Source organism: Agelaius tricolor, unplaced genomic scaffold (genome assembly GCF_023055355.1).
Source record: "Agelaius tricolor isolate 1412-34295 unplaced genomic scaffold, bAgeTri1.0.p SCAF_12, whole genome shotgun sequence".
Taxonomy (NCBI): Eukaryota; Metazoa; Chordata; class Aves; order Passeriformes; family Icteridae; genus Agelaius; species Agelaius tricolor.
The window spans coordinates 22,206,332-22,229,223 of NW_027269272.1; the positions used below are offsets into that span (position 1 = coordinate 22,206,332).

General features: G+C 47.8%; 2 protein-coding genes across 6 annotated transcripts in view; both read left to right on the forward strand.

Annotated features, from left to right (window-relative positions):
* Nucleotides 1-4,594, forward strand: part of TNIK (TRAF2 and NCK interacting kinase) — a 150,786-nt gene extending 146,192 nt beyond the window's left edge. For all 5 annotated transcript variants that reach the window (XM_071438070.1, XM_071438072.1, XM_071438073.1 and 2 more), the window contains 3 exons: nt 228-387; nt 988-1,127; nt 2,690-4,594. In XM_071438070.1, the coding sequence (XP_071294171.1) occupies nt 228-387; nt 988-1,127; nt 2,690-2,773 (384 nt within the window). In that variant the 3' untranslated portion in view covers nt 2,774-4,594. The remainder of the gene's footprint in view (nt 1-227; nt 388-987; nt 1,128-2,689) is intronic.
* Nucleotides 4,595-12,254: 7,660 nt separating this feature from the next.
* SLC2A2 (solute carrier family 2 member 2) lies at nt 12,255-21,708 on the forward strand. The gene is made up of 7 exons (XM_071438076.1): nt 12,255-12,370; nt 12,899-13,061; nt 13,435-13,622; nt 14,475-14,579; nt 16,737-16,838; nt 17,253-17,456; nt 17,633-21,708. Exons 1-7 carry the CDS (start codon nt 12,278-12,280, stop codon nt 17,822-17,824), a joined length of 1,047 nt encoding a protein of 348 aa, XP_071294177.1. The 5' UTR covers nt 12,255-12,277; the 3' UTR covers nt 17,825-21,708.
* The last annotated feature ends 1,184 nt before the right edge of the window (nt 21,709-22,892 follow it).

A 22,892-nucleotide genomic window follows, 5' to 3' on the forward strand; every position in this document is an offset into this window, starting at 1 on the left:
CTGTAATTGCTGAACCTGTTTATCCTTGCTGTGTCAGACTGCTTTGATGCTGGGGTAAACATGACAGTCTATTCCCCTTCAGGCTTATCTCTGAAACCCAGTGCCTGTGTGGGGAATGCAGGGAGGGCTTTGTTCTCTGGCTGGTTTGGGCTTTTTCCCTGCAGTGCTCTGCTGCCTTCCCCTTTCTCCATTCAGGGTAATTGTGACTCTCTGTGTTCCCTGTGCAGATTCAGGGCAATATCACTCCTCACGCCATTGTCATCCTGCCCAAGACGGACGGGATGGAGATGCTGGTGTGCTATGAGGACGAGGGTGTCTATGTGAACACCTACGGGCGGATCACTAAAGACGTGGTGCTCCAGTGGGGAGAAATGCCTACTTCCGTGGGTAGGTCAGCCCTTCCTCTTCACCTGCTTAACATACAAGCCACAAGCAAGATGAGGAGTTGAGAATGCTGGGATGGAGTCATTTGGGATGAAGGGGATTTCCCTCTTTTATCAAAGGGGATTTCCCTTAGCCAGCTATGAGATGCAATTGCTAAATTTCTGCAGTTTGGTCCGCCATAATAAAAGCAAGTAATTTCTTGAAGATTTGAACTTTTTGAGTGTAAGATAAATGTGAGATAATGCAAGCTGTTGAACACTGGTGGAATACTGTACTGAGTGGAGGGGGCCTGGGTGTGGAGCTGGGAGCCCTTGAGTTGCTCTTCTGGCTCTGCTGTTGCTCAGCTCCACAACCATGGAGGCAAAACACTGCCCAGCTCCTCACCTTGTGAAACTGGAAGAAGTGATGCTGCTTCTGTTTAAATTTCTCAGCAATTTCTGGATGAAGAGTGCTCTGAAAAGGCTGCTGTCCCTGCAGGCCATCAGAGCTCTGCCATTGATCTGCTTGGGCTTTGAGTAACAGCTTATGAGAGCTTTTCTGCCAATTGCATAATATTTAACTGAGCACAAGTTGTAACACCTGCCAAACGCTTCCTTTTGACAGCCTACATTCATTCCAATCAAATAATGGGCTGGGGAGAGAAAGCGATTGAAATCCGGTCAGTGGAGACAGGACATTTGGATGGAGTATTTATGCACAAGAGAGCTCAAAGGTTAAAGTTTCTATGTGAAAGAAATGATAAGGTGAGTCCACTTCAAAGCTTCTATCTGTGCTGCGTGCTACAAGGTGCTTTTAGAGCTTAGGTCTGGTTTGTCTTGAGATTAATAATTAATCTGAAGGTTCTGTTCAATAAGCAGTGCCCTTAAGCATATTCCCAGTTAATTTTCTCCAGTGGATGGAGACCTCAGCCCGCAAGATCTCTTCTCCATCTAGCTGAGATCTGTGTTGACTTGGCTTGACTTTCTCCCAATTCTTTCATCTGAACATTAAACTGAGGCTGCCAAGTGAACTCAAAGAGTTGAGTATTAGCAAGGGTGTGTAAGTGACCCTGATTTGAGCTCTGATGCAGAAACATTTTGATGCATCTTTCAATGCATTTTGATGCATCTTAAATTATTTTCCTCTTACAGTCTCATCCATTTCTGTGGACAGCAGTGATAGATACTGCTCTGGAGGGTCCCCAGAGTTGCATGGCTGTCATGCAGATGCCCCCTGCCACAGGTGTTGCAAGGGGGGCAGGGAATGAGGAGAAATTGCTGGAGGAAAAGGCATTTTTGCGTGGGAGAGATGGTTGAATGTCGAGGTCTTTCTGCAGGTGGTGTTCCCTCCTCTCACAAGGTTTCAGTAAGATAAGTCAGGGGCAAACAGCAGGGAGATCTTTCATAATGGATATGATCACAAAGCCAGTGAAGAAACCAGTTGCTGTGTCCCCAGAGCAGGATTTAATAACGTGCAGTAAATGAGCTTTGAGGCCATGATCACTGTAGTGAACAGCTGCTCATTAGCTGAGCTCTGCCCTTCCTGGGGCATGGAGGTAGGTTGAACCTCTGCAGGAAAATGTATCCTAATTTTGCAGTTGAGTATGAGAAGTTATGAGAAGCTGTCCAAGAAGCTGAATTTCAGTTTAATTTTAGTGTAATCTAATTCTAACAAAGCTGGAAAAAAACCACCACGATCTTTCTAAAATACTGGAACCAGCTGATCATGGATGGGTTTGAAGTACTAAACTCAGATGTTTCTTTCTGGAGAACTGGTTAAACTGGTAAGATTAAGTAATTTTTGGTTTTACTAAAGTCAGAGGCTTCAGATAGTTCCCTTCAATATTTGCAAATTATAACTTATTTATTTTTTAAGACTCCCCTTGGAATCAAATGCTGGTGGATCATGCCAGGAGCACCAAAACCCCTGTTCTTCATACAGAATCCTGATATGTTTCTGCACTTCGAGCTAATTGAAGGGAAGTCGTTTTTCTTAGCTTTACTTTCAGGAATAGCTGAAATACCAGGACTCACTTTTCCAAAAAAAAGACATTTCAGACTGAGGCAGATATCAACCAAATGGTAAATGTTTAGCAAGATCCAAACCACTGACAGCAGTTCTTTGTTAGTACTTCATAATAAATGATGCTGTGGCAGTAAAATGTGATAAACCTGGTATTTTTAAGGCATTCCAAACTCTTTTCAGTAGTGAGGGAGAAGGAGGTTTAATTACTGCATTTACTAATGAGTAGCTCTATTTAATCCCAGTCTGGCATGGGTTAGCTCCATCCCCTGAGTATTACTAAGTGCTTTTTCCTTCCAAACAGGTATTTTTTGCATCGGTGAGATCCGGAGGAAGCAGCCAAGTGTTTTTCATGACCCTCAACAGAAACTCCATGATGAACTGGTAACAGAGGAGCACTTGGCACTCACCGCCATGGCATTATTTCTAATTTAAAGGACATTAAACACGTGGACTAACACTGTAGAGGCAGGTGGAGGGCGCCGAGGAACCCCCTCCCCACGCTCCCCCGGCGCCGCCAGCCCCGGGGCAGGGACTGCAGCCAGGGATGGACTTTTCACGCTTGGACCCCCCGAGGTCTCCTGATTACGCTGTGTTATAGTGGGTTACGAGTTTTCCTTTATTTTATTTTATTTTATTTTTTAGTTTTCCTTTTTCTTTGTCCCCTACTTTGTAAGAACGGGGAAAGAAACAGTGTCAAAAAGTCTGTTTTTAATTCTGTCTGCCTGCTAGCATCAAATATATAGTATGTTGTAAAGTTACCAATTAAATCTGGTGAGAGACAGCACAATAAATGTACCTTTTATCTTTGTGATGAAGGCCATAACCATATAGCTGGGTAATTTTAGAAATCTTTTGCCTTCACCAACATTTACATGTTGCTTTTGGCAGCAACGGCTTAACGGATTTTTAAAGAAGAGAAAAAATAATAGGTTTTTTTCCCCTCTTTTGGGAAATGGATTTTAAATGGCTAAACTACTAGCCTTAGACTAATAAAAATCAGCTACCATTTTTGTCAAGTCTGTCAATCCATATTTCTATATGGATCTTCACATAATGGTGTGTCTTGATAGGGACAGAGGTGCCATTTCTTGTTGCTCCGGAGGTGCCCGCCTGCCCCTGGGCTTGGCCACGGGCACCGGGACAGGGGATCGGAGGAGGAGAGGACAGAGGAGCAGTCAGAGGAGCCCTGTGCTCACCCCTGAGGGGGATTTGTGACCACAGAGGCTCCCGGGATGCTGTGGGCACCGGACCCTGCTGCTGAAGGTTGTGGGTGTTCATTCCCCCCAGTCCAGAGCCGGGCACTGGCGTGCGGGAGCAGCCGGCACAGGGATGGGGACCATGGAACAAGCTGCCTGTCCCCCATGTTCTGGATTGGGCTTGTAAAGAGCTTAAAAAAATATATATATGTGTGGTTTCTTCGGCCAAGGGTCTGAATCTACTCGTTTTCCACCCCCTCCACTCCCTAGGAATTACCCAACATACAGTGAAAGACAACATCTGTGCCGAACTGTGTGTGTGTGTTTAGTTCAGGTTGAATCGTGTCCTTATAAACCTTGCTCAGTTGATTTCTGTTTTCAGTGCGTATCTGGGGTTTTCTTTCTCAGTAGCTGCAAGCATGGCCGCCTGTGGTGTTGGGGTGTCGCATAACAAGGTCTGTGTTGCTGGTTTTAACCTACCTCGTTTCGGTTGGGGTTTGTTTTTTGGTTTTGGTTTCGTTTTATTTTTTTTCCGTTCCGCTGTCGATCACAGCGCTGTTACCTCCAGCGACATATAGAGAGCTTAACTGGCAATCTTGGTGTACTCAGTAACGATGGCTTTATTAAAAAATGATTAAATCAACAGGACTTGGTCAAACTTGAATCTTTATCAAGGGTAAGAGGTGATGTGGGCTGGCGGGGATGGGATGGGCCGCGCCACCCTCACCTGAAGCGTTCTGTGGGCACGGTGTCAGGGTTTGGTACCGCAGGGATTGCCAGCAGTGGGACTCCTAGGATGTGGAGTTCAGGGAAAAACAGGTGGGATGTGCTTTGTGGTGCCTCCTGTTGGGCTGGTGCAGCCTGGAGAGTGTAGGGATGGCCACAGGATCAAATACTGGTATTCAAATCCCATCACAAACACTGATTGCCACCAGCTCTTTGTATTTTCATTGTGGTTAAAATAAAAATCAAATAAAGCCCAGAGCTTTTATTGTGTTGCAAACTGATAACTGTTTTGGGGTGTTTTTTGTTCTACTTCAAGTGACAAATGCACAGCTTTGGATGATTTTTGTTATTATGGGTTTTTGCATACAGTGATGAAATAGCAGGCAGTCATTGAGTTTAAACGACTCGGATGGTTTGTGAATGTATTTTTTTAAATTTCAGAATAATTTGAAACAAAAATCACAGAAGCCAATATTACCACAGTCTTGTCTCTGGCATGTGTGTATGGAGATAACACAGAGCAAATGCTTTTCTGGTGCCAACCACAATAAAACACAAAACTTCACCATTAAGCCATGCTTTTTATGTTTGGGTAAATAAAACCTGGGGTGTTGGAGGACATGGAGGTACAGGGGATTTTCAGGGCTTCCAATGCTCTCTGTCTGGAGACTCTTGGGAAGGTGGTTTTGGAACAGGATGAGTGCAGGGAGGTGGGACATGTCCTTTGTGATGCTGCCCAGCAGTGGCCAGGGATGTCTTGATGGACCATCACCATCTGAAAACTCTTCTACAAAATCAACCCATGATTATTATAAAGACATTTCCCCTCCAAATGTTACTAACTTTGATTTGCTTTTTTGCTGAAAGTAAAATGTGCTTATGGTTGATTAATGCCCTCAGAAACTATTTATTAGTAGTGTTTAAAGAAATAAAACCTGCAGCTCATTTTAAAATCCTGTTTCTGGGACTTTTTGCCCAGGAAATGAAATTTTTTCAGCTGTGTAGTGCTACAGGAGGAAGAAGCAGTAATGTCTGTGCATGGCAGGGGTCGCTTGAGCCTGTTGCAGATTGAATTATTTACAGAGTTGCTATGGAATTGTGTAACTTCAAGGATGAGTCATGGTATATGGAAGAAAAGCCCTGAGAGCTGGCATGAGGCCATGCAAGGGCCATGGTTAGCCCCACCACCCTGAGGAGATGCTGGGTACCAGTGCCAGCTGAAGGATGCTCAGAGGTAAGGCTGTAGCAGCTACTTGTGGGAACTGAATCTTTTCAAACCTGTCTCAGAATTATTATCAAATGGCCTTTTTCTTGTTGTGAGATGGTTTGGGGGTTGACACTACGTATTTTGGGATAGAACAGGGATGCCTGAGGTGACCCTGGCCCCAGCCCCAGGGCTGGACTGGTTGCTGGAAATGGTTGAAGTTAAGCTGCAGTTCATTGTCTCAATGTGAGCCCACTTTAAGTTCTTTTCCTGCTTGTGCAACAATTTGATGCTCTGTAATTGGGGCCAGCATGGGCATCGTGCAGGCCAGCAGGGACTGGACCTGCCTGTTCCCAAAGGTGTGGGGTGGAGCTCCATGTCACACCCTGCCTGTGTCTGGCTAAGCCACCCACCTGGCAGGGCTCTGAGGACATCCAGCAGAGATTCCTAAGCAATCAGGATGCATTTCCTGGCACAGGACACCTGCCACAGCCACTGCTGTCCTGCAGCATCCTGCCCTGCCCTGTGCTGCAGTTGGGACCTGCAGCTGGAGAGGTTTGCTGGGATTGCTTCCCAGTTTTTCTCCTCTGGGAGATACTGCACCACCCAGAGATGGGGGGTGGGAAGGGGCTCATTAACCTCTGGTATCTTTACAGCAGTGCTGTAAATGCACTGAATTCTCTCTCCTAAATGTGTTTTATCAGCCTCAGCTGCTGTCTCTCATGTGGCCTCAGCACTGCTGCCTGCCCCAGCTGATGTGCTTAGAGAGGAGAAATGAAAGAACCTAATTTTGTGTTTTGTGCCAGCCACTGATGTGCTACATCAGCTTGCTCTTTGAGAGCCAGTGTCTTGCAGACCCAATCTACCTTTTTTCCTTTGTTTTGTTTTGGTTTATGGCATACTTTTCCTTTTTTTTTTAACATCAAAGCTGTCTCTGAATGACCCAGAGCAGTAAAATGGATGTGCAAATTGCCCCAGCACCTGGGTATAGCCTCACAGCCCCTCTGGAATCTTTGAATTCCTTCCACTGAGGTGACAAGTGTGTTCAGCTGTTCCAAAGCAGAGCCCCACCATAAACTGAAGCCCATTGCTTTTATCACACATAGTTAGATTATCAACACCACCAATTACACTACACACAACACAGAGTAGGCAATAAGCGTGGCAATTCTGTCTAACATTATGCACAGTTCTTGCACTTTATTATTTAACTAAAGCATTAGCAATAATGCAGACCCTGTTATTTGCCAATCACCTGAACACTGCCTGGCCAGGCTCTCCAGCCATGGGATGGCTCAGTGTTGCTCTGGGCTGTGCTGTGCCACTCTCTGCACCCTCTGGACTGGGATCACAACTGGCTCTCATGTGTGCAAGAGATTTGATGGGTTGGTCATTCATCCTGGTTCTTTATCCTGTAGGAACACTCTGCTTCTCTCTACCAAGCTAACAATTGGTCCCTTTGGAAAGTGATTGCAGTGAGAGGAAGATCTACACACCAACCTTTCCCATCCATGAGCCTCGGGACCAGCTTAAAGCTGGCCTCTGCTAGTCACCACATCCACATCCCTGTGCAGAGAATTACAGAGTCTGGAGTCTGTTAGTGCCACTGAGAGTTCAGTATGTTAAACACTAAATTGCCTGGGGCCAAGCTGAGGAGGAGTGTGTCACAGCCCAGCTGGCACCACCTCAGAGGCAGAGGTGAGGCAGCCCTGGCACTGGGTTGCAGCATCTTGCCTGGCAGGGAGGGGAAGAGGGGCCAGGAAAACCCCAGGATAGCTCCATGCCTTTTGCCAGCAGACCTGGCCAAGGGATATGTGTGGCTGTGGGGCTTCCAGCCTTTGGCATCCCAAGTTTCCATGGAAGTGGAAGGGCAGCTCCTGGGGAGGTGATCGATGTTCACCCAGCCTCCCAGCACTGTCCAGCTGCTCCACACCCCATCCCAGGAAGCTGGATTCCAGGAAGGCTCTGCTCTAAGCAGCAGTGGGCAGGACATGGAAAGGCCACCCTGCTCATGGTTTGTTGGTGCCTTTGATCCCTCCAGTTCCAGTAGCCTGGGAAGAATAGGGAGGGAAAGCTCTTTGTGCCAGGCACCTGTAACAGGATGGGGATCCCTGAGGGGTACATGGGAATCCTGGAGGGGGACATGTGTCCTGGCAGGGTTTTCACAGTGCCTGAAGGTTTGGTCTTGGGTCAGGGCCCCCATTTGTTTTCTGACTCAAGCCTTAGCAGCCTGGTAATTGTCAGATCCTGACAGTTCCATTGTGAAGGTATTTAACTGCAATGCAAAGAAACTGCTTGTAAATGCCTGGGTATCCACACACGTAGAGCAAACAAACACCATTGGCAGAGATCTCAGCAGGAAGGACAAATATTGGGGAAAACTAAAAAGCTCAGACTTGGGGCCCTTCCTGTCACAGCTACACCAGCCCTAGAGGGGAATGCAGGCGCTGTGGCTGGAATCAAAGCCTGCTTAATGTAATGAACTTTCCTCTCCCAGTTAAAGTTTTACCTTTCTGGAGACCAGTGCAAAGATTAGTGGTCTTACACTCATCTTTGTTGTTTTTTCTCTTGCTCTTCCTCTGTAGAAAGTACATTTTGTGCCCATGTGAAGCCTGGCTGACTGAGAGCATCATCCAATGAGTGCTGCAGCTTGGCTGCTGAACCCATCAGGGGCTGATCTGGAAGATAATGACTTTAATCAGCATTAATCACCTTCCCGGCTGACTCAGACTTTGGCACGGTCTGCTGCCGCTAAGGATGCCACCGTACCCCCCCACCCCGGCCCTGCAGCTCCTCTCTCTGACCATGTCAAGGACAGCAAATCCCAAGCCCGAGCAAGACCAGCTCAGACCAGCTTGGGCAGATGTGCAAAGTTCGTGAAAGCCGAGTGAGCTAACGCAAAAGTATTTGGCAGCATCAGTAGTATTTGGCAGCATTTCCCAGAATCCACAATATTTGACAGCACAGCCATCAGCTGGTGGTGCTGAAAGGCTCACTGTTCACACCACTGTAGGATTTTTAATGAAAGCATCTTTTAATGTAATATTCTGGGTAATTTTGTTGTGTTCTATATCCATATACACACACAGCTATCTCCTCTGATAGCATTAGAGCTGCCTGCTGAGGGGGCTCTGTGTATGCAGGTGTCTGTGTATGGATCCACAGAGAGACCTGTATACATCTGTGTTTATATGTGGCTCTGAATGTGATATACACACATGAATATATTTTAAAGCAGGTGCTATTAAAATAAAACTCTTAGTCATTTTCTAGCTGCTTTCCTACATGTGCTGGAGAGGTTTCTTCTCCCTAATTCAGCAAGAGGATTGTGATGTGACATGCACGCAAAGCACAAAAGCTGAGGTAGGTGTTGAGCATCTCAAAACAGGCTCAAGCCCCTGGCACGTCACATTCCAACTGTTCAGCTGAGGGACAGCCCCAAACCACCCCTGTGACTGGATCATTTGAATTTTCCAGATCCACTCTATGTCCTTACAGGTCTCTCATTGTTTCGTGTGTGTCCCAAACACGGGGATTGGTGGTGGCTGCTTTGAGCTGAGCAGTGGCCAAATAATGCGTGGAAGACTTGGGTTTCTCATTAACTCCAGAGTTGATATAGTCCCATCTCTCCAAGCACCAGCCCGTTTTCCTGCCTCCATCCCAGCTCTGCTGTCCTTCCTTCCCTGCCCAAGCCCTCACCTTGCTCTGCAGCCCAGGACAGTGACTGTTCCCAGAAGGAGAGCGGAGGAGCTGCGGGGTGGATGAGAAAAGGAAAATGCAGACAGAGAAGGTAATCATGGCTTGCTGGTATTTTTGCACTAGACTTTCCAGTGAAATTACTAGAATTTCTGCAGGACCCCAGCAATGAGCAATCCCTTGCCAAAACCAAAACCAACTGAAAAAAAAAATCCCCTCCACTAATTAATTGTGCACAGGGGCAAAGGGGAAAAGGGCCAAGGGGCTATTTTTTATTTTTAAGAGCTCTGTTAGCTCATTGGATAACTTTAACTGTGATGGAAGGAAGAAATGCTTTAAACAGTGCTGCTGAAAAACACCCTTTCAGTGTTTTTTACCCCAGCTGTTGTGCTCCAGGGATGGGAATGGGGAACAACATCATCTGCTGCTGCTGCTGCTGCTGCTGCTGCTGCTGCTGCTGCTGCTGCTGCTGCTGCTTCTTGCACCTCTGTACTGAGCAGAGCTTTGGCTCCCACGAGCTCCAGGGCCAGGACGGGCAGTGCAGCAGGGAGAGCTGGGGTGTCATTGTGGGGCAACACCACTCTGCCCTGGGGGCCTGATCTTGCCTGTCCCCATGGGCTTTCCTTCTCCTTTGGAGCAAGCCAAGCACCTGTGCTGCTGCAGCAGCATCCCTGGATGCCACTGTCCCGGCCCACTGACCTGCAGGGTCCCCTGGGACAGGGGTAGGATGCAGACCTCCCCCAGTTCTGGCACTACTAGGATAATATGATGAGGTTGTTGTTTGCTTCCAGCACCTCACGGGAACATTGATCCTCTCCGTCTTCACTGCAGTGTTGGGCTTCTTCCAGTATGGCTACAGCCTGGGGGTCATCAATGCCCCCCAGAAGGTAAGTTGAGCCCCTCAAGCTGTGCATGGCCAAGGAACTACAGCTTCAGGGCAGCCAGGGCCAGTTTGTCCCTTGCAAAAGCCCTCAGGAGGGCTCTGTCCCTTCCCAGGCAGTTTCTCCCACAGAACAGGGGACAGGGCAGTGGGGTGAGAACATGGCCAGGACCCTCCGTTGGCACTTCCTCAGGGAAAGGAGTGGGGTTCTGCATGGAGCTGTCCCCACTGCAACACAGTCCCTGTGCCTGAGCCAAGGGACTGCACCCCTGCACCAAATCCAGTGCCAAATCCAAACACCAGCTCAGCCCAGCCCCAGGAGGGGGAATGCTTTGTGCCTACCCTCATGGCCCTTCCCTCTGTGGTCTGGGTGTTGTGGAGCTGGGGGACCCCAGGACTTTACCTCTGCAGAGCCTGCAATGCAAATCTTTTTCTGAGGCAGAAAAAAATCCAAAACAGGGGCTGGGGTGGTTATAGATCTCAGCTGACAGCGTTTTTCTTCTTGACCTGTCACAGGTGATAGAAGCACATTACGGGCGCGTGCTGGGCATTGTCTCCCCAGACAGATACGCCACCAATGGCTCTGGGGAGGATGGCACGGTCCTCCAGGCTGGCACAGAGGGCACACTCCCACCCCCAGCTGACATCAGCGAGGACCTCGCTGCCACCCCACACATCCTGACCATGTACTGGTCCCTGTCCGTGTCCGTGTTCGCCATCGGGGGCATGGTCTCCTCCTTCACCGTGGGCTGGATCGGCGACCGGCTCGGGAGGTGAGAGGCTCGTGTGTGCTCTGACTCTGGGCCACAGCCCAAACCCTTCTGATTGATTTTTTTCTCATAGAACCATTTCCCCCCTGTAGAAATATCATTTGAGTTATTTTCAGCAATTTAGGAAAAAAGGAAAAATACCCTCTCAACTTCCAAAATACTGTTTAAACCATCATAGAGGTTGGGCTTTTCCAAATCCTCAGTTACAATTCAGACATGTTATTGCAACTTGAGCATTTTAGAGAGCAGCTGATGAGCAGCCTTGATTAAGCTCTGAATTTCCCCTTCTCTTTCCATGGCAAAAAGAAAAGGAGGACATCTGCATGGTATTTGCACAGGATGTAAAGTATCATTTATAATATCATTTTACCTACTCTGATTGTACCCTGGTCCCTGTATTTTGCAGCACCTGCTATCATTGTTTTTCCCCTGTAGTACTGATTAAGTGACTTCACAGTTCCTCTTGTGTGTTGCAATGGCTGCTTTGGCTGAGTGAGGTGCCAGAGGAGCTGTGCTGCTGCTGCCTTGCAGAGTGAAAGCCATGCTGGTGGTGAACGTGCTCTCCATTGCTGGGAACCTCCTCATGGGGCTGGCGAAATTTGGGCCATCCCATATCCTCATCATCTCCGGGAGAGCGGTCACGGGGCTGTACTGCGGTGAGTCCAGGCTGGCTCAGCCACTGAAAGCAGATCCCTGCTGGCGTGTCCAGGGCTGCAGTTCAGAGTATCCCAGATTTTTTAATCCTTTTCTTAGTTCAGAAGGGTTTTCACAGATGGGAATTTCCCTCTTCTCCCTACATCTGCCCTTCTTGATCTAGGATCTTTCCCAAAAGTGTTTGGGTTGGCTCTATCGTATCTTCATTTTACACATCCTGAAAGGAGCAGGTCCCTCTGTATCTCAAGGATCTCTTGCTGGTGGCCTCTGCAAGAGCACACCACAAGCCAGGCTGGTTAACATGTTCCCTAGGCAGACAGCACAGGACCACTGTGCATTGAGAGGCTATAGCCAGCAAATAATTGGGAATTACATTAGAATTAGCTTGGAAATAACAGCTCTCTATACTGTTACTGGTATGCAAATACAATACTCCACTCTGAGGTTTCAAGGCAAGTTTTAAGAAGGATCTTTGCCCTGTGATAACTACAGCAGGTAATCCCTGCCCTGTGTTCTGATGTGTGTGTTCAAGTAAAAAGGCTTCCCAGTTTGGGGCTCTGAATGCAGGGACATCCCAGCACCTTTCCAAGGTGCAGGTGGTTCCCAGCCAGGTGTGAGGGGCTTGGTGGGGTGTGGGGTGCAGCACACGGGCTCCATCCTCCTTTCCCGTTTGGGAAGTGGTTTCTGCTGGTTGCTGAGCTGTGTCTAGAAGAGGTGACAGCCCCGTGTGCTCGGTGCAGGGCTCTCCTCTGGACTTGTGCCCATGTATGTCAGCGAGGTCTCTCCCACGGCCCTTCGAGGAGCGCTGGGGACGCTGCACCAGCTCGCAATCGTCACAGGCATCCTCTTCAGCCAGGTAAGCAGGAAAACACACACATCCAGACAGGGTGCTTCAGAGAATAGGAGGACCATAGTGATATACTGGGCTATTGTTCACCATTCCACCCCAAAACTGAAGGAGTGTGCAAAACAATCTGTTTTAATGGGGTTAAGCCCCTGCCTTCAGTAAGAGGTGTCTTAACAAACTTCTCAAGAAATAAAAAAATGCTTCTGCAAACAATTTCTCCTGTCCCTGAAGAATTTTTTTCAGCATCTCATCAGTGTCAGGCTGGATCCTGAGCATGAGGCCCCTGATAATCAGGTTCTCAAAAATGGCTTCATCAGGGAAGTAGGGAGCCCGAAGCCCCCATCAGCTCACCATGGCACAAGTCCCAGCTACAAAGGTGGGCACATAAATGTACAGAAAACAAACACATCCAGAAAAAGAGTTGGTATTTGCTTCTAGTTTTCCCCCAGCTTGTCACTTCAAAACACCATAGTGGTCAATTGCTTTCTCTTCTTAGGGTGCAAAATGATCCATTCAAATATGACTCAATTATTCCAGATCCTTGGACTGGACTTTCTGCTGGGCAATGACGAGATGTGGCCCCTGCTCCTCGGTCTGTCTGGTGTGGCTGCCCTGCTGCAGTTCTTCCTGCTCTTACTGTGCCCTGAGAGCCCCCGATATCTTTACATCAAACTGGGGAAGGTGGAGGAAGCTAAAAAAAGTAAGAAAGACATTCTGGGCTTGTCTAGAGTTGTTTTTATAATTTACATAGTACAAAACAGAGAGGGAAAATCCTGGCTGAGGACTCACGTGACTGTGGTTGCTCCATCTCATGCTCTGAGGTGCTGAGATACAAACTAGCTCTGGATCAAAAACTATTGAGACATTTGCATGGGACTAAGCAGCACTGCTGAGGGATGAGGCTTGAGAGTGATCTCAGGGCTGTTGCAGAGCTGATGTGCTGCTGCTCCTGACTGAGCAGACGCATCCTGGATCCTTGGCTTACCTTGAGTTTTGCCTAAAGAGATTCTTGTCCTTACATATACAACTTATCTACCGCTGAAAATAAAATGTCAATCTTTTTTTTCCCTAAGATTTGAAAAGGCTTAGAGGAAACTGTGATCCAATGAAAGAGATTGAAGAGATGGAAAAGGAAAAGCAAGAAGCTGCTAGTGAAAAGAAAGTGTCCATAAGACAGCTTTTCACCTCTTCCAAGTACAGGCAGGCTGTCATTGTGGCGCTGATGGTGCAAATATCCCAGCAGTTCTCGGGAATCAATGCGGTGAGTCTCCCCAAAATGTTTGCCTCTCAAGAGATCCATGCTGAGCATGAAAAGGCAGCTCTGGCCCCATCCAAGCCATGCAGGGATGGAAGAAGGATTTCCCATGGCCACAGTGGGCTCCTGGGTCCCTTCCAAGCAGGAGGGGAGAGGGGTGGGAGGGAGTCCAGCACAAAAGCAGCTGGCACAGCAGGCCCATGCTGAGCCCTCCCATGACCCTCCCCTACCCAAGTTTGTCAACAATTTGCTCTCTTTAATGACATCATGCTCACCCCAGAATCACTATTTTATAGCCCTTTTTAACTAAATAACTTTTACATTACCTCCTGGAATACCAGAAATCCATTTGATACCCAGAAGCATTAAGGAGCACAGAGGGATGTCCAGCCTACCTGGCTCCAGGCCATGCCCATCCCATCCACCAGTCACCCTTTACCTCCTGCCCTTAACTTTCACTAAAAAGGAATCACCTTATTCTTGGAGAGAAGAAAGAAATGGGAGTCATTGCAATGAGAATATTTTAAAATTAATGTAAAACTTGGTCATACTAAGATATTTGTCTTGAGTGCTCAGTGCTGGTGATCTGGATTTTAAGATTAAACAGACTAGACAGAAGAAAACAGATTTAATGTGCAAATGCAGTAGTTCAAGTGGAGAATTTCAACAGGATTTTTAACTCCCTCAGGCTCCTATGAAATTTTCAGCTTTAATCATAACAAGCCATTAAAAGTTGAAAAATTAATCATAATTAAATTGCGCCACATCTCAGCCAAGCAAGTGCAACTCTTCCCTCATGAGAACAAAAAGTTTCAACAGCCCTGTTGCCTAATCCTTCATCCTGATGTATTCTGATAGATCTTTTACTACTCCACAAACATTTTCGAGAGAGCTGGGGTTGACCAACCAGTTTATGCAACCATCGGCGTTGGAGTGGTGAACACGGTCTTCACTGTTATCTCTGTAAGTAAATACTGCTGCCCCCTGGACTACAAAGACACATAAGGTACAACGTGGTTTTGAAACATGATTTTATCCTGGAGCTGGGATTTGCAGTGTTGCTGGACTGACCCTGAACACCTTACAGGGAAAAATCATTCCCTGGGAAAGTTGAATTTGAAAATTCAAGCCTTGACATAGAGCATGTGGCTATTGATCTGCACTGCTAAATGCCTCGTGAGTGGAAACTGCACTACTCTGTTCAGGGCAGCTCTAAAAACTCTGCATTTCCCCCTAAAGGAAAAGCTGCCCTTGAGACTGCAATTCTGCAGGTCCTATTTCCCCAGGAAGCAGGCAGGGGATGGGGGCTCCGATGGGGAAGTCACCAGCTCCCAGTCTGCTCTTACCTGTTATCTTTCAAACTGTTTTCTGTATGTACATAGCACCTGCACGAGTGATATCCAAAGGCTATTCCACAGCAATAAAAGTAATCCAGCACCTATCCTCATCCTATCTATGCAGGGCTCTGCAGCAATAAAAGGAGGGTTCTGTTTCCACAGACCTTCCCTTCATTTGTCTCTCTCTTGAGAGGATTAACACAATTCCTATCAGCTGGCAATTAGTTTTATAATGTGGCCATTAATATAAGATCAGGAAATGCCAGGCCTATTTCCCTCATATCTCTCTAGAGATTTAGGGACTAAAGAACTTTCACCAACATGATGCAGGACTGGCTGCAAGGCAGAATTACACAGCTCCAAGAGATTTAGGACAAGGAGACAATTTTAAACTGACGGAGAGGAAGATTTGATTAGATATTAGAAAGAAATTCTTGTCTGTGAGGGTGGTGAGGCACTGGCACAGGTTTCTTAGAGAGGTTGTGGATGCCCCATCCCTGAACTGTCCAAGACCAGGCTTGGTCTTGTGGAAGGTGTCCCTGCCTATGACAGAGGGTTGAAATTGGATGATCTTTAAGGTCCCTTCCAACCTAAACCACTTGTACTCCAGTATGTGTGAGAGAGGACATCCTGGAGTAAACCTGCCTTAGAGAAAGTCCATTGTAGTTTTCAGAAAAAGTCCATTTTGTCTATGGGGACAAAATGGGATGTTTATTATGAAAGGAGGCACAGAGGTGTGCAGCTGGAAGAAGACTTTCTTCAGCATGGAGGGTGCCCTGCAGCTCCATCCCCAGGGCTGTGGTACTTGCAGCCTTGGGCATTTGCTCTTTGCTTCTTTTGTCCACGAGCACTTAAAAATTACCTGCTTTTGTCAATAAATGACAGACCCGATCAAAAGGCAGAAGTGCTGACAGCTGGGTGGACCTTGGCAAGGGGAGAAGGGAGCAGAGACTCATCCTCTGCAACTTCACATGTCAGCACATGAACTGCCTTCAGCAACAGAGACGGTCTCTGGGAAGTGTAAATCATGGCTGTAATGGCAGCAAAGGTGGGGCTGCTGGCCAGAGGTGTCCTTTCAAGCAGAGGGGAAGGAGCAGGCAGCCTCAGAGGCTGCTGCATGGTTAGGCCAGGACAGCTGCACTGTCCTCTGGAGGGACCTACAGCTCCCCGTTGGGTGAGGTGTCTGGTACAGACTTAGGTAAAAGCTGGGTCACATGGCTGGAGCCCACCAAGAGGAGCTGAGAAGGAGCAAACTAAGCTTTGTGACTACCAGTGAAGCAAAAAAAGTTTGGGAGTGATTGGAGGAAAAATCCTGACTACAGCTGCTACACAACTATCCCTGCCTTAGGACAGGCAAGGTGCAATGGCCCATGATGTGACCTGAATTGTGCTACATTTTGAAGCCTGATTTCAAACTAATGCAGACCTAGTAAGTTTTTAGTTCCTGGAAGAAAAAATGAAAAGGGAGAGAGAGAGAGAAAGTCCACAGTCAGCAATTCATGTGTAGGAGCAGTGGGAAGTCTTGAGAGCTTGGAAAAGCATGGGCTCTGAGTGTGTGTGCCTTTGCCTTGCCCTTGGCAGGGTGACTGCTCAGTCAGGCTCCCCAGCAGCTGCCAGCAGAGTTTCTGACACTTGGAAACCAGCACATAAATCTGTACCACTAGAGCTAAAAGAAGAACAAAAGAGCAAAAATGTGGCAGTGGTAACAGGTTGGTTATTGCTAATGGATCTGACACTGAGAGTGGTGGTGCTGGACACTGAGCTCCTGCATGTGTTTCCACAGGTCTTTCTGGTGGAGAAGGCGGGCAGGCGGTCCCTGTTCCTGGCAGGTTTGATGGGCATGTTAGTCAGTGCCGTGGCCATGACAGTTGGGCTTGTGCTCCTGGTAAGGATTTCTCTCCATTTTTTCTCCCTGGTTTGAAAACAAGAAAAGATCCCATCAAAATCAGTCCAAACTATCGCTGCAAGCCCCGTCAAGATGAAAAAGCAAATAAGGGGTGGCCTCCTTTGCTGGACACCCTGGTTATTAAAGGGTGCCATTCTGCCTCATTTTGCTGAGCTGCAGGCAAGGAGAGGGCTCAAAGTAACAGCTGAGCTGATGGCTGTGAGCTCCTCCAGGCAGCAATGCTGGCACCACATGCCCAGACAGCACCTGGCACAAGAGTTTAAAACCTTAATTATTCATGTCCAGTTCCCCTTTGTCTGAATAGAAAGAAATTTCTGAAAAACAAACCTAAATAAAGTAATTGGTGATAATTAATGAGAGTTACTTGGGGACTGTAACACCAACCTCTTGCAGAGCAAGTTTGCCTGGATGAGCTACGTCAGCATGGTCGCAATCTTCCTCTTCGTCATCTTCTTCGAAGTGGGGCCTGGGCCCATCCCCTGGTTTATCGTAGCCGAGCTGTTCAGCCAGGGCCCGCGCCCTGCCGCCATCGCTGTCGCCGGCTTCTGCAACTGGGCCTGCAACTTCATCGTGGGAATGTGCTTCCAGTACATAGCAGTAAGAAATCTCTTAACCCATACAAATAAACGACTGGCACGATCCCATGTGAATGTGCCTCCCAGATTTCCATCCCCTAGTCTGGCTGGGCACACCTCAGCCAGCTGGGGTGGGAAGGGGAAGCCATGCCTGTGGTGCTGATGGTGGGTCTCCCTGTTCCCACTTTCCCACTGCAGGATCTGTGTGGACCATACGTGTTTGCAATCTTCGCGGGTCTGCTCCTCATCTTCTTCCTGTTTGCGCACTTCAGAGTGCCGGAGACGAAAGGAAAGTCCTTTGAGGAGATTGCAGCCGTGTTCCGCCGCAAGAAGCTCTCAGCCAAAGCCATGACTGAGCTGCAAGACCTGCGACGCAGCGAGGAGGCATAGACATCCCATGCACCCAGAAAGGAGGGACTGGGTGTGCACCTCCTTCAGGCACCATGGGAAGAATGTTGGGCAAAAGTCTCATTTCACAAAATCCTTGCAGCTGGCAGACCAGGAGGACCCATCCATTGGATTTCTTCTGGCTGCTGCGGTTCACACCTCCCAGCCACAGGTGCTAACCTGGAATTTTACTCTGAGACATTTGGGACAACTGGGCTGCAGGAAGAGCTAGGGAAAGGACAGGAGGAGTGCGATACATGTCCATCTCAATGCCCTACTGGAAGAGCCCAGTGGGACAGTGATCTTACTAGACAGCATTGAGCAGGGCTGTCTCTTAGCTGAAATGAAGGACAGAGGGGCTGGCTGATGCTGCAGCCTCATGTCTTCACTTTTTTATCCCCATCTCTGCTTCATTCTGCTGAGTGACGTGGTGCCTTTAAAATCCAACTGCTCATGCAGTTGTGCCACCAGCACACAGCACTGGTCACCCCAGGTGCTAAGGAAAACAGCTGGACCAAACACCCCCTACTCTTGCTTCTGCAGAGGAAGACAGGGGGATCCCACCTGAACTGGTTGGGATGTACTTCCCTTGCTTTTCTATCTGTGCATTATGGAAATGCTGTCTGATCTCATAAGGATTTTTCAGTTGCAATATTTTTTTTGAGAATCTTAGAAACTGTGGCTGGGCTGATGGGCACTTTTCCTACCTTTCAGCCAAATTATTTAGCTCTCTCTTTCCTCCCAGGAAGGCTCTCCTCTCCCCCTTCTCACTGCTACAGCACAACACTGACCACACAAAAGACCTGGGCACTCTTGGCCTCCATGTGAGGAGACTCCAGCCTGTTGCCACCCCTTCCATGGTGTGACCATTGCCAGGGCACCTCCTTCCCCATCTGCACCTTTCTTCCCTTCCTTTCATACAGCACTCAAGACCCACAGGCTCCAGGTCCAGCCAAGGGCTCAGGCTGCTCACAGAGCAACAATTAATGATGACCCAAAGAAGAAATGGGTATTGGAAGGTTAACTGGAGGGTGCCACTTACCTAATTCCCATTTTGCATCACTTAGCATTTTGCTGGCTGGATGTGCTTCAGCCAAGATAGTGTGCAAGCAGGAGGTCATGCTGTTTCCATAGCCTTGTTTTTGCTCCTTTTGCTTCTTTATGAGACATTTTTATGTGTCAGAATCAAACTCCAAGGATTTTTCTTCCTTTTTTAGGGGCATATTTTGGAACCATAGTAAAAGCCTGCTCTCTGCTTGACTTTTAAGATTTGCATGTTCCATGTTGTGATACCAGGTTACTTTTTTAGCAACTTTCTCAGGGTAGAAACCCATTATTTATTTAGAGATGAAACACCAGCATTGCTTGGTCACTGTGTGCTCACCATGGCTGCTGGTGAAGCAGTGGCCAAAATGTAACAGAGGATTGAGCATAATGAAAAACACAAAATGGATGGGATGCTGCTATAGGTTTGGTTTTAGGGGAGGTTCATGCTCCTTTCCATGTGCCTGAATTTTTTCCTTTGTAGACTTTACTGTCTTGGTATTAAGACCCTACAGCAAACTCTGGTCACTTCCAAGTGATGAGAAGAGCAGCCACAAGGCCCACTGGCAGAAATGCCTGGCCCTGGTGTGTGCACTGAAGCAGTGAGATTGCACCAAAGGTTTTGCTGGAGTGACTGCTGGGATTTAACTAGAGGAGAACTGGGTCAGTGCTGTCATGTGCTGCTGTGGTGGGTGACCTGGGTCTGACACGGGGCGTGCAGGGCTGCTGGAACCAGATCCCAGGGATGAGAAGAGAGCAGCAGAGTTGGGGCACAGGTCTGTGTGGAGCTGTCCATCTGTGTGCTGCACACAGGTCCCCCCAGGTGAGACCAATGCCCACGGCAGGCTCAGAAGCTCTCCACTGGCTGTGTTTACTGTAAGTTAAATACAATGGATTATCTGAATGTACAAAAAGGAGAAAAAAAAAAGAGGACTCTTGCTATCAGCATTGTTATCTAGGTCTGTTAGATAAAAGATAACATCTATGTCATGTGATGGCTTGTACTGCTGTTTTTCCCCCTCTGTACATCTCAGACATACATCCAATCCCAGATAGGAGCTATTTTCCTAGCAGGACACATTTGCTCCACAGGTGGTAAAAGCTGTGCAAGCCCTCAGCTAAATCCCTTTGAAACAGGTGGTCCAGAGGTGAGACTTGGGGTTGGAGGCAGCCCTGGAGCCAGTGGCAGCTGGCTTTGGGTGGGATGGACCCTGACTGGAGGGGTACCAGTGTCTGGCCTAGCTGTCCACACTGCCCCCTTCACCCCACTGTGAAGCACCTCTGCTTGCATGGGGCTGGTACAGCCTAAAACCTGGCACTGGGGCCTCTGTAAGCACAAGAGGTAGGAGGAGCATTTGGGGAGAAATGAGGTTTCAAAGCAGATTTGCTGCTGCTCTGAGGGCCCAGCCAGGCTGGGTTCCCTGTGATCAGGGGGTACGAAATTATTTCCTAAACTTCTGCTAAGTTTTGTCCTATTGTCTGGGGGGCATCGGTGACTCTGCCAGCAGCTCAGCAGTGAGGGGCCTTACTGATCAACACTGAGCAGTCAGTCCTGGTTTTCCTGTGTCACTGGTGAATGACAATAGAAAGCCCAGTCCAGTTACTGCAGCGCAGCACATAAATCAGTTTAACAAAGCCCACAGCATTAACACTGCCCACAGCTACAACACTGAACTTCCCAGAAGAGCTGCCTGGGGGTTCAGAGGCACCAAGGAAAATGGAGTGTCAGGCTGTGTTTCCTTGCAGCAGCTGCTATGTGGAAGGTAAGGGAGTTTTCTCCTTCCAGCCTGGGACAGGATGAGCAGAGTAAGGCATTGCTGGCCCTTTGTCCTCCCCATGGCTGCAGTGAAGGATCAAGCTGGGCTTTACTACCACAAGAGCACTTTAGCCATATGCCAGCACAGGACGGGGTCATTAGAGTTAGTTAAATCTGACGATATGTTTACTTTTGTCTCGTCCCATCAGGCTGATAATTAGGACTGTACACTTTATCTGTCCTTGCTACATTCAAGTTCCAGTTAAAACTTGTTCTTGAGACACAGCTTGTTGAATCATTATTTTTATTTCTCACCATTACAGATTTACTAAGTTGCTAATCATTAAGAAAATTTAAAAGACCAAGTCAAACTTATTAGCTAAATGGTCACTGCATTTTAGTAACATGCTAAATATGTTCTCATACCATGCCTGGCTAATAATGCAATATAATTAATAATCCCTGAGAAAGCATCTTGTCAGCAAGAGCTTTGACAGTGTTTTCCTAATGTGCTGAGACAACAGCCATTAGGACTTTTCTGTTGTGCCAACGGTATCTAGTCTCCCACTCTCTAGGCTTAATTTTAAAATTAGTTTGACTTCCCTAATTCAATAAACTCAGGACATTTGGCCCCATTAACACTCTCCACACTAATTTATCACAGGTTTTTCTGCCTCACTTCAACTTGTTTTTCATCACTGAGAAGCACTACCCTCTATCTCTGGAGTCAAACAGCTATAATGATGAAGCTAACCCAAGTACTACGTATGCAGGGACAAAGTCTTTGAGGTATGATGAATTTTCTGAGGTGTTCAATGTCCTTATCTTTCACTGGAAATCTATGGGAGCTGAGGAATTTCAAGGGAGGATATCAGGTCTGGATCCAGCAGAATGTGTAGCATCAGATTAAATTTAAGGTAACTGAGTGTGCTCAAGTATTTCACTAAACCCTGAAGCAACAGTGGCAAATTTCACCCAGAGGCACAGCCTGAGTAGCTGTGCTGAAAGGGAAGGAATCTCCTCCCCAGCACTGGGGCAATAAATCCTGGCTGCAGATCAGCAGTCCTTAAATTTTACAGCTGTAGATACAACTGCAGACCCGAGGCTTGGGTAGTATCCTGTGTTTTGCCTCCCTGCACTCTGTTCAGGAGAGCAGCTCTGTGACTCTGGAAAACTTCAGGCAACCCCAGATCAGGGTGGAATATCACTGCTGCAGCACTGTTGCAGCCCCAGGAGGAGGGAACAGCTGGAGTTACTTTGTGCTTTCCTCCTTCCCTGTGGGGAAGTTACAATTACAGCGGTTCCTGCTAGCTCACAGTGTCACCGTGCTGTCACCCCTTGTCTCTGATCCCCAGCCTGTGCCCAGGGTGATTCCCTGGGTGTTCCCACATGGGCTCAGCACTGGAAGCAGATGGTGAATGCCAGGAGTAAAGCAGTACCCAGAGCGGAGTGGGTGCCTATGGCAAGGTCACTACAGAGCATCCCTGACCCCATGTACCCAGGAGCTCTGAGGGCCTGCTGAGTGGGGCACTGCCCTGTGGAGGGGGTGTCACTGATCCACAGCTTCTCTCAGGTCCTCCTGCTCAAGGCTCTGCCCACAAGCCAGCGTGAACCCTCATCCCAACATCAGGAGATGGTGGGATCCCAGGAAAGTCAGCTCAGCAGCTGAAACAGAGACACTGCTCAGGTTGGAACAGGGCTGTTTACACCACTCTGCTCATGACCTGGTATTTCTAATCGTGTGACCTGACCCTACGGCCCAGAGGTGTAAACACCTCCTCCTGCCTTCCATGGGCCGCCTGGAAACAGGTGGGATGTTTCTGGAAACAAGGTGGGATGTTTACCCCAGCACTGGCTGACATGCATATTCTCAAGGCTGGGCTTTGATGAGGTGCTTTAGGGCATCAGACATTTCTCCAGGACATAACTGAGAACAGACACAACTCACTCAGTTTAAATCTTCCTGAGGTTTTCTAGACCCTCTTCACTTCTTAAAGACACAAATAAGAGAAGAAAAACTTGATAACATTCTGAGCCTACTTGAGAGAAAAGGTGTGTGATCCAGGTGTGCAACACTGGAAAGAAAACACCTTTAAATGTGAAAGGCCATGGTATTTCATTTACAAATATGCTTTGAATCAAATTGCTGTTCTTGTATAGAAAAGTGGAATAATCACATTAATACTATCAAGAACTGCACTTTAGAAAATTAATGTCGATCTAGACAAAGGAACGATGCCTGCAGGCAATAACTGATGGATTGGATTTCCA

What these genes read in the sequence shown, in the direction of transcription:
- SLC2A2 (XM_071438076.1), top strand. Translation starts at nt 12,278, where the DNA reads ATGTATGTCAGCGAGGTCTCTCCCACGGCCCTTCGAGGAGCGCTGGGG. An exon ending in CAGGCATCCTCTTCAGCCAG is followed by an intron (nt 12,371 to 12,898) that starts GTAAGCAGGAAA and finishes CAATTATTCCAG; the next exon opens with ATCCTTGGACTGGACTTTCT. An exon ending in GGTGGAGGAAGCTAAAAAAA is followed by an intron (nt 13,062 to 13,434) that starts GTAAGAAAGACA and finishes TTTTTCCCTAAG; the next exon opens with ATTTGAAAAGGCTTAGAGGA.